The sequence below is a fragment of the Tarenaya hassleriana genome, unplaced genomic scaffold (assembly GCF_000463585.1).
Source record: "Tarenaya hassleriana unplaced genomic scaffold, ASM46358v1 Cleome29, whole genome shotgun sequence".
NCBI classification, from domain to species: domain Eukaryota; kingdom Viridiplantae; phylum Streptophyta; class Magnoliopsida; order Brassicales; family Cleomaceae; genus Tarenaya; species Tarenaya hassleriana.
The window spans coordinates 2,014,321-2,025,033 of NW_010966092.1; the positions used below are offsets into that span (position 1 = coordinate 2,014,321).

The 10,713-nt window shown below is 40.1% G+C and overlaps 3 protein-coding genes across 3 annotated transcripts; 2 read left to right on the forward strand and 1 right to left on the reverse strand.

Moving 5' to 3' along the window:
- The first annotated feature begins 1,448 nt into the window (after positions 1 to 1,448).
- On the forward strand, positions 1,449 to 2,863 carry LOC104818491 (ETHYLENE INSENSITIVE 3-like 5 protein). Its single transcript, XM_010548108.1, has one exon. It carries the CDS (start codon positions 1,449 to 1,451, stop codon positions 2,838 to 2,840), a length of 1,392 nt encoding a protein of 463 aa, XP_010546410.1. The 3' UTR covers positions 2,841 to 2,863.
- Positions 2,864 to 2,942: 79 nt separating this feature from the next.
- Positions 2,943 to 6,001, reverse strand: LOC104818492 (type I inositol polyphosphate 5-phosphatase 5-like). The gene is made up of 10 exons (XM_010548109.1): positions 5,818 to 6,001; positions 5,594 to 5,693; positions 5,389 to 5,466; positions 4,987 to 5,074; positions 4,794 to 4,898; positions 4,273 to 4,699; positions 3,988 to 4,181; positions 3,795 to 3,903; positions 3,531 to 3,679; positions 2,943 to 3,369 (listed from the first exon to the last, which is right to left on the reverse strand). The coding sequence occupies exons 1-10, from the start codon at positions 5,875 to 5,877 to the stop codon at positions 3,150 to 3,152; spliced, it is 1,530 nt and encodes a 509-aa protein (XP_010546411.1). The 5' UTR covers positions 5,878 to 6,001; the 3' UTR covers positions 2,943 to 3,149.
- A 917-nt stretch (positions 6,002 to 6,918) lies between these two features.
- Positions 6,919 to 9,156, forward strand: LOC104818493 (3-hydroxyacyl-[acyl-carrier-protein] dehydratase FabZ-like). The gene is made up of 4 exons (XM_010548110.1): positions 6,919 to 7,183; positions 7,275 to 7,335; positions 7,436 to 7,580; positions 8,652 to 9,156. Exons 1-4 carry the CDS (start codon positions 6,982 to 6,984, stop codon positions 8,904 to 8,906), a joined length of 663 nt encoding a protein of 220 aa, XP_010546412.1. The 5' UTR covers positions 6,919 to 6,981; the 3' UTR covers positions 8,907 to 9,156.
- Positions 9,157 to 10,713: the final 1,557 nt, after the last annotated feature.

The following is a 10,713-nucleotide window of genomic DNA, read 5'->3' on the forward strand; positions in this document are numbered from 1 at the left end:
AATATATATTTACATATATATATTTTTTATTTTGTATGTATGTATATATATGCATATGTACATATATATACGTGTATATATATTTATATATGTGTATGTGTATATATATAAATATATTTGTTTGTATGTATATGTATATATATTTGTATAGATGTTTGTATATATATATATGTATATGTTTTATTTTGTATATATAGAGATATATTTTTATATAGGAGTATATATATTTATATTTATATTTGTATATAGATATAAATATATATGTAGGAGTATATATATATATTTTTTAAATAGGAGTATATAGATTTTTATATAGAGCATATATATATATATATTTTCAAATTTTGTCAAATTTTTTCAAATTTTTTCAGATTTTCCATATGGTATGTCATGTCAGACGCCACGTGGTGTGACATGTCATCAGTTAATGGACATTTAATACCCAATTCAGATTGTGTAGGAAATTGCAGTTAAATTGGGTAATTCGTATATCAATTTGGCATATTTGATAATTTGGTATAGTTTTTTGTCAAATTAAAAGTTCGTATAGAAAAAAAAGTCACATTTTAAACGGTCCGTGTAGGAAAATATCATTTTTACTTTTTAAAAAAAAAACCATATCCATTGGCGGCTATTTCATTTTGAGTGAGGAATTTTTTTAAAAAAATTGTTATATTTTATTTTCATGGACATACATGATACATGTCCACGCACTTCTATGCATGCATGATTGTGCGTGCGTAATCACGCTGCAATTTTCCTTTGACTTTGCCTGATATATCATCCATGTTTCTTTGTAACCGACGTCGAAAACTTTATAAAGACACCCAAAAAAAAACAATTTAATTAGGCATTTCGGTTCTACAAAAAATATTAGAGGACTTTCGTATATATTAATTTGTACTTCATAACTATAATTAAGGAAATATTCTTATTATCTGGTACTTGTAGTTTAGACAAATTATCATTTTTATGTATATATATATATATATATTCTTGTAATCTATTCTAAAATGTTTACGAGAATATCATTGGAAAAAAAAAGAAGTCTTTTTAGTCTTGGAAACCGTCAAGAGAAACCGTAGCTATCATCAAATCCTCACTTTATTAAAAAAAAAAAATGTTACGAAATTTTGTAATTGTAGTACTCAACAGAATATCAAATGTCAGTTGTGATTCCCGACGATTACTTTGGATATACATTAAAAAAGCATCCATGTAATTAACAACAAAACATACAAAAAAAAAAACATTGTTAACGACACATGCATTACACAACTCGTTTTCGCACCTGAACACGTCCACCTCCTCGTTGCCTCACATAAATATTTAATTATATGCACGAAAAATAATCAATATAATATATATATATATTATAAAGTGGATATCAGTATGTACTCTATACATATATACGTGATACTTAAAGTGGAGTAGCGAATCTCAACAACATGGTGGAATTCGAAGAGTTAGAACCACTCAGTCCTATTAAAGACGATGAATCTGACAAAGACGACGAAGGACAAGACCTTGCCGGCGAAGAAATCAGCTATGACGATCTCAAGAAACGCATGTGGAAGGACCGATTGCTCATGCGCAAGTTCAAGCAGCAGAAACGAGTCGACGCCGTTGCCGCCGCCGCTCGCCGGCCGGAAGCTTCCCGGCGCAAGAAGATGGCGCGTGCCCAGGATTCGGTGCTGAAGTACATGATGAAGATCATGGAAGAGTGCAAAGCTCGGGGGTTCGTGTACGGTATCGTACCGGAGAAGGGGAGGGCAGTGATTGGATCTTCTGACAGCCTGCGACGGTGGTGGAAGGAGAACATCCAGTTCAACCGGACCGCCCCGACTGCCATCTGCGACTACCTGACTCTCGCGGCGGAGCAACTGTTGTTTTCCGCCGATCAGGACGCGGACGTGAAGTCGTACATGCACATGCTTCACGAGCTACAAGACACGACACTCGGGTCGTTGCTGTCGGCTCTGATGCAACACTGTGCGCCGCCGCAGCGACAGTTTCCGCTGGATAAAGGGATTGCTCCGCCGTGGTGGCCGACGGGGAGCGAGATCTGGTGGGGAGAGCAAGGCTCGGGTCACGAGCTCGAAGCTCCGCCGTACCGGAAGCCGCACGATCTGAGGAAGGTGTGGAAAGTGAGCGTTTTAACGGCCGTGATCAAACACATGTCTCCGAACCTGGAGAGAGTGAGACGTCTCGTCAGACAGTCCAAGTGTCTGCAGGACAAGATGATGGCGAAGGAAACTGACACGTTGTCTCGAGTTCTTAACCAAGAAGATGCTCTTCGGCAACTAACTGAGAAATGCCTCGAGATCTCTGACGACAAGGAACAAGATCAAGAACCGTGTTTTGTCGGATCAAGTACCGGAAAAGACAAGCAGGTTGTTCAAGAACAGACGGGTGGTAACAAGAGAAAGGTCGATTTCCGCAGGGAGGAGGGTGAGGGTTCGACGTCTTGTGACGCCTGCCAGAACCCGAATTGTCTTCACAGTGAGAAGGGTTTGGGTTTTGTGGACAAGAACTCGAGGACAGACCACCAGCTTCAGTGCCTTTACAGCAATTTCGCCCGAGAACCCGTCAGAAACATGGGAGATCTCGATCAGAGTTTGGAAACGTTGGTTCCCCCTCTTACCCAAGATTATCTCTGGTCCGAGAAGATGAATGATCTGAATGACCAGAAGGAGATTGAAGATGTTCTTGCCATGGATGCAGCCTTCAAGAAAGGGAATGCGGAGTCGAATGTGACCCAGTTTCAAGAAGACCGTTATTCTAATCACACGAACGAAGCTTTCTCGGTCTGGGATATGGGATACGAGGAAATAGATTAACTTTGCTTCCATTCCGTGTTCTGTTTTCTGAGTAGATATTGTGTAACAACACGTCTGAGAACAAAAACGATCAACTGCCCACTGTCTGTTTCAGTTTCAGGATTCAGGAAACAAGTTTGGTTTTTCCAGTTGATGCAACGAAATCAAACTTGTTTCTGCAGTTACATGTCTCTATGACAGCCACAATGAAGGAATGAGAGTTAAAAAACAGAGAAAATCAGAGTTGATGGTCGAAGCCTTTTTATACTATACAACTTGAGCTGTAAAAAAAAAAAAATTCTTCTGATCTCCTTTCTGTCCTTTTTTTTTTCAGTCGTAAAAGCTATGCCTTTTGGGTATGCAATCATCAAAATCAAGTCTTGTGGAGGCACAGGACAAACCTTTCCTGAATCTACTCTTGCTGGCGTTCTTCACTTTCACTTCGACGGCGAAGACAGCACAAACCGGTCTGTGGTCTGAGAATCTCGATTCGCCCCTTATATAAGAGAGCTGTTCTATCCCATTTCCTCGCCATAGTATCCTGTCACACCTGCAATATAAGCCCAACAACAACAACACGTATGAAATCGTCCAAAGGTCACATCATACCAACACAAATGCGTTTTTCAAGATAAACCCATCATTTATTCGGGTGAAAAGCTTCGATCTTTGACGAGAAAACAAGTTGTTTCAGCTGTTGATTGGAAATACCAGGCAGGGGTACGGCGTTTTTTCTTGGACTTAGTGGTTTCTCCGGCGTATGCATCCGAGTTATGTGAGTATTTGTATGTCGGGGCGAAGAGGATTTGGCCTTCTTGAAACCTGGAGAACACTCTTCCTGCTTCCCTCTCTATGTTCAGCTGAAAAACGCCGACAAGAGAAAGGAAGAAAATGTGAGTTTGATGAAATGGTGTTATGTAAAACAGAACAATGTATTATCCTCTGTTTTTTTTTTCTTTCTTAAAGAACAAAAACCTGATCTTTCTCAAGAAGAGTGTCCCAGTCATTATCCTCTAGTAGTACCCTCGTCTCCTCGTAGCTTAAAGCCACCCGGTAATTCAGATCTCCGAGCCAAATCACTCGGCTGCGAGCATTTCAGATATAAAATCAGAGAAAGAAACTGTAACGTAAGATGATTAAGAGTCGAACGTAGAGGGCTAAGACGCACTCGTGCTCTACTATCCTCTCGGGGGCACCACAATTAGGGTTCTTGGAGATTTTCGGGAACTGGGTATGTTTCAGAATCTCTGCCACGTCTGCGTTTCGCCGCTGCTCGTCGCCCTCTTTCTCACCAGAAGCTAAGTGGCTACAGACAAAACAAAAGCTTGTCTGGTGCAGTGACATGCTTATGGCAATACATCCCTGAAACATGCAGAAATCTCAACACCCATCAGCCAAAAACCCGAATTTCAGGTACCCTTTTCGCAAGAACTTGTTACGAAGAAGATGGTACCTTATTCCCCAAGCGACCCATTATCCCTCTTCCCACAGAATCCAACCTGAGATGTGATATATGTGGAATCAGCTCTTTTCTTGCCCAAACAGAGAGGAACAAACCGACCATTTGCTTGCTCGCGATCAATCCGTAACTCTTTTGGCCTGGCATCCTCGTAGAAGCTGGAACATCATCAAAGAGAAAGTTTTCATGCACTCTGAAATTCACCGGCTCGAGATTATCTGTAGGATCACTCATCTTTCTAATCCTTCTTCCCTCCCAGCCCGTTGTGATTCTTGATCCGGAGAAAGTGGCATTCGAGTAGTTTGTGTCTTCGTTCGGTTTGTTCAGAGCTTGACTTATTAGGGCTAACCATTTTGCAGCAGGCTCGTTGTCTTCAACGACTAACACATTTCCTGCACTCAGCGGAACGATTTCCTGAAACCTGAAAACACCAGAAGGCGAAAATCTTCAGGCATCTAACGGTAAAAAACCAAATTATACAGAAGATGAACGTCGTAAATTTGTATAGATCATACCCACAGATATACAGATCTGCGGTTCCTTCCACGAGCAAGAAGTCTTCCAGGTTTAAATCGTTGTTCGGTGTTCTCCCTCCGACATTCCATGTAGCTACAAACACCCTGAAAGTAGGGGGGGAAAAAAGACTTTCAGAAGAAGACAGTGTGGATTTTGTGTTTGGAACTGGATAAGTTCAAGCCCTCGATCCACCTGAGTTCCCGAATCTCAGTTCTATGCGCCATAGGTCTGTCGAAACTGGATAAGTTCAAGCCCTCGATCCTGGGACTTGTCTGTCTCGCTGACAAAGTAAAAAAGGAAATCAGTTCCCATATGGTCGGAGTCCATGGCCCCTAGATCTATCTAACAAGATCAAGAACTGTCACTTTCCCCAAACACAAGCTGGATAGCCCTAATCTTTGACATTGTAACGATTCTTTCCTTTTCATTGCCAGTAATCGTGTCTGTAAAACCATGTCCAATTTCTTGGTAGGTAAGCTACCAACGATAAATTCTCCCAAAATCGTATCCAGAACAAACCCATCAATACGGATTCAACAAAACGACAAATCTGGGCGTAGAAGAAAAAGAAGGAACCGAATCTATAAAGATAACCTGAGAAAGTCTTCCGTATCATCGGAGGATTGTCGGAGAAGGGTTTCTTCCGGGAAGTGATTCGTCTTTCCAAATCTGCTAAACACGATCCCAGAGCCATCGAAACCATCGATTCATGATAAAAACAACGAGAACGTGGGAAATTAACGGAGAATAGCGAGGAGGTATTTCGTTAGGGTTTGTTTCTTGGGATGCACGTAAGTACCGTGAAGAACGGCGTCGTCGTCTCCTCTGTTGTCCATGATAGGCGACGCATCCTCCTCTTTACCGCATCGCCTCGATCCAAAAATCTTCGGAAGAATAGACTACGGAGACATGAAAGAGACTTTTAATAAAAATTATAAAATCTACGATTACAGAAACTGGTGAATGGGTTTCACGTCGCATCGTCTTCCCATTAAATAATTCAATTAAAATAATAATAATAACCTTCTTCCTCTTCTCGCACCTGACGCCGTTCTCATGGTCCCTACCGTTTTTGGGACTCATTCATCAAATTCTTCTTTAAAATACACTATCTTGGGCGTTGATCGGGTGATGAAGATGATCTTCTGATGAGATTTCAATAAACGTGACCAGAGAGATATCGAATTTTCTGGGTTTGATTTCTTTTTTTTTTAATAAAAATAATTGGGGTTGTTTTTATTTATTCATATATTGAAAACGAGGATTTTCTGCGATCAGTTTGAAAAGATCAGATTTTGGCGGCAGCTACTTCGGGAGATATACACAATGTTACAGTTTTGCCACAAACGACAAAATCTTTTATATATCTCTAATCCTTTTACTACATCAACCAAATGCCTACCAAAATCTTATCTAACTTGACCACACGTACATAAATACAACCGTTATTATATTCCCGTCATATACTAATTCCATGCCGAGAAATATCTAAAATATTATAACAGATACTCGTAATTACTCGTATCAATAAAGCATAAACTGGCCTTACAATACACCAACCACAACAACATATCATAAAAACCTCTATAAATAGATTTAAAAAAATAAAATTGACGAGACATGACAACAACCATAAAGCCGACAAGAACAAACACGGGAAAAAAGGAATAAAATAGCCTTGAAGTCGCCGTCGGCGAGATTGCGGAGGGCGTCGCAGCCGTGGAGGGGCTCGAACCGGGGGAAGCCCATCGAGTTGGCGAAGTGGCGGTTGGTGGCTGCGCCGTTGGAGCCCGTGAGAATCACGGTGTCTGAGCTCCGACGACGGTCCGTTTCATGACAACCGGGCATCGGACTTCCGACCAATTTGGCCAGACACTGTTGGTCTATGTTACATATGAATGCCTATCACGTTGTTTAACAAATAAAAAAACACGAGAGAGTAGGGTGGAAACGAATGCAGATAATGGGCTTCCTGTGTAATGAATAAATAATGGGCTTTTGGTAATGAATAGATATTGGGCCTTTAGTGTTTCACCAGAGCGGCCCAAATAATAAAACCCCACAAAATCAGGCCCATTTGGTTTCGTATTGTTTAATCACTGAACCGATGTTTCCGTTGAACCGTCTTTGGAAACTCGCTTCGAACACTCCGTCTCCACTGCTCCTCTCTCGACCGATCGATCGACAATGGCCGCTACGTCTAACTCGCTCTTTTCCCTCGCTTCCTCCAGCTCACTTAGTCATCCGACTCGGAACCTTGCGCATTGCCCTCTTCCTGTATCCAGGTCCAGCTCCGCCGTGTTCCGTCTCAGACGTCGGCCCAACTCGCTCGTCTTGTGCTCCGCCAATGGATCGAACAGCGCCGAGAAGGAGACTCCAATCGAACTCAGTAATCTTCTCTCTGTGTTCGATCCCCCGCAATCTGATTAGAATTAGATCCAAACTTCTGTTACTTTTCTAATTTCGCGCCGAACTCGCAGAATACGAGGCGTTTCCTACGGTGATGGATATCAATAAGATCAGAGAGATTTTGCCTCACAGGTGAAATTTCTCGGCAATGTTTGGCTCAAATTGTACTTTTCCGATCCATTTCTTCAAATTTGGGATTTGACTCTCAATCCGATGTGAAATTGTTCTGTAGGTTCCCGTTTCTGTTAGTGGATAGAGTGATAGAGTACACGCCTGGTGTATCGGCGGTAGCTATAAAGAACGTGACCATTAACGACAACTTCTTTCCAGGGCATTTCCCTGAAAGGCCGATAATGCCTGGCGTTCTCATGGTTGAGGTAATTGCAAATGCTGCTTTGTTCTTCCCCCAATTTCGGTTTATTTACCTGCGTTGTATCTATGGCCTAAGCCACGCTTGATAATCTATGTGTTCCTCATTGTTTGGATGCTTTCTTGCTGAAGAAGTTGGTTGTACGAAGGACTGGAAAAAATGAAGTTGGATGTTGTTGATTTTGGATGGTGATGCTGGTTTAGATTTAGGAGAAGTGTGGAGGAAGGTTTGGTTAAAATTTTCAGTTGAAATGCCATACTGCCGTGGAATTAGTATGTTACATGGAGTTTCATATGGGTAAAAACAAAACCATTGGATATGATATGAATCTGGCTTGGACATTGGAGCAAAATTCCCAATAGGCTATCCTGGATAACGGTACCATACTTTTCTGGAGATAACGGTACCGTGAGTTGGAAGATATGTGTGCCCAATTGTGCTAAAATCTAAATCCAGTTCCCTTTGCTTGTGTTATTTCGATATCTAGCTTGTATGACATTGCAAATACAGTTTTCTTTTTCCCAGATGATTCTAATGATTTCTTCATGCTGCTGCATGGGATTTGAGCACTCTAAATTGTTCTCCTATGGAGTCCAATCGTGGTCAATACTTCTACTTGGCTTGTCCTTCTGGTTTGCTTAGTAGGAACAGATGTCTATGATTAGGAAATAAATGTCATGATCTATAGGAAAATTTCCATCATTGTGGTATAAAAGGACATGTTTTATCGTCATGTCTTAATGTTGAAATGCTTATATGTTCTCCATGCATGGCATAGTTGAACATTTGCTTAGTCCCGCCTTAGTTCTCGAATCATGAAATTAAAAGCTTATGACCTATTGGACCGTCAAAATTTGATTAGTTAGTAGAACAATTGGATTGGATGGATCATTCTTTTGCCCTTTTCTGGTAAAGGGTGATACCAGAGGGACTGAATGCATTAAGCCCTGCTTCTGAATTCCTCCTAGGCACTGCAAATGCGATGACTTATGCATAGAGAGCTCCATTCATTACTTTCTGGTCTTCATTTGCAAACATTGTGAGTACATATCAAAACTGAAGAATTTGCTGGTTACAGGCCATGGCTCAGGTTGGAGGAATAGTTATGCTGCAACCAGAAGTGGGCGGTTCTCGGAGTAACTTCTTCTTTGCTGGGATCGACAAAGTGAGATTCAGGAAGCCCGTGGTTGCAGGCGATACTCTTGTAATGAGGATGACTCTCATAAAGCTGCAGAAACGTTTCGGCATAGCCAAAATGGAAGGGAAAGCATACGTCGGAAACTCCCTCGTATGCGAGGGCGAGTTCTTGATGGCAATGGGAAAGGAGGAATGACAATGCTTATTCTCTCCATGGTAACAATCTTCTTTCTTTTTAACAAAAAAAAAAAACTTTCTTCTTTCTTTCTTTCTTTTTTTCTCTCGACAATTTTTTTGCTGCCTTTTTTTTATCATCTTGTGATGGATCTTTCCTTCTTTGCATGAACCCATTTGACTGGTCTTGTCCCTGAACCTGTCTTGCCTTGCAAAACTAATCTTCATACCATGAGATTGCATAATTTAGTTGGAGGTTAGCATTCATATCATTACAATTTACATCCAAGAGTTCGATTTCTTCAGGTGCAAATGATGATTTGTATTGCTTTTCTCACCTTTTCATTGCGGCTATGTTTGGATTATTATAAATCCCAGTCACCGCAAGGATTTTGATGGTTGCTAGTTTGATTGAAGAGTATGAACCAAACGGCAAGTCACATCAAGTTCTTGTCTTTGTGAAGTGAGATGGTCTTTTGAAACTTGTCTTCACTGGTCCGTTTTGGACACGTAGAGATTGCCCTGCCTCCATCTTTGCTTAGATTTAAAAAAAAATTACAATATTAATTTCCATTAGTTGTGTGGATCCCTTCACTATACATATATATATGTGTGTGTATGTGTGTGTGGCCGGTCAGCGATGTAGCTGATGAGGGCACAATCCATCCATCGCGGTAAAAGCCGCAATAAATTCGTTTGCAGTAAAATCCACTCTATAAATAAAGACTAGGCAGTAAAGATAAAAAATGGTGAATAAAAATTCCACGTCACATATGAAGATGCGCCTATTTTCTGATTACACACACACATGAATATATATATGTATATATATATATAAAACATATACACTGTACCTTGGAATTAAATAAACAGAGGAAATGAAAAAAAGTAGTGAATGAAATGAGGAGCGATGTGGAGCTTCGGCTTGGCGTTGTGTGCGTCCATTCTTTTGCGTACAAGTTGGTAGGAAACATCAATTATGATCTACACTTTTAAATTTTTAATATTAAAAATAGAGGAATTTAAAAACAAAATAATGGAATCTATTGGTGCACAGGCAGCCACACACACTTGTCGGCTTGTGTTTCTTTCTTTCTGGGTAATAAAAAAAAAAGAGGAGGGGGGGTTGGAATATCATTGGTTGCTACTATTGATACTTTGTCCCTGTTCGCGAGGGACAAGGTGCGTGAACTCGAATCATTAAAAAAAGAGAGAGAGAGAGAGAGGGAGAAAAGACAATGTATATATAAGTTTATATGTATATATGTGCATGTATATATATAGAGAGAGAGACCCAAAACCTAAATACAAAGATATTCATTTCCCAAACTGTCAAATTTCTATAGGAAAATTGATATAAGCGTTATGTGGTTGGAAAAAATTTCAAAATTGATAAAGGGTTTGATCAAAAGGTTAATTTGGAGATTCTTTTTTTTTTTAAAGGTTAGGCAGTGAGAAAAGACATGAAAATTGACAGTCCAGCTAATAAAAATGTGGGTATGTGTCGAATGTTAGGGCAACGAGTGACGCAATTCGACCATTAGACTTACATGTCGACATTTCACAGCTTTGGTCCCTAATATTGATTATGGTTATTTATATGGAATTCCATTACAAGAAAAAAAACAGAAGGGATAAATAAAATTTATATTTTTTTGGATATTTGGTTATTTTGAACCAACGATATAAACTAATCTCGAGATCGAAAATCAACTAAATAATTTAGAATATATACTTTCTTTCCAAATTTAAAGTTCGAATCCGGACTGGACGAAGAGTTTGGGTTCGTTTTATAGGTTTAACTAATCAAATTTGTAAATAAAATTTAT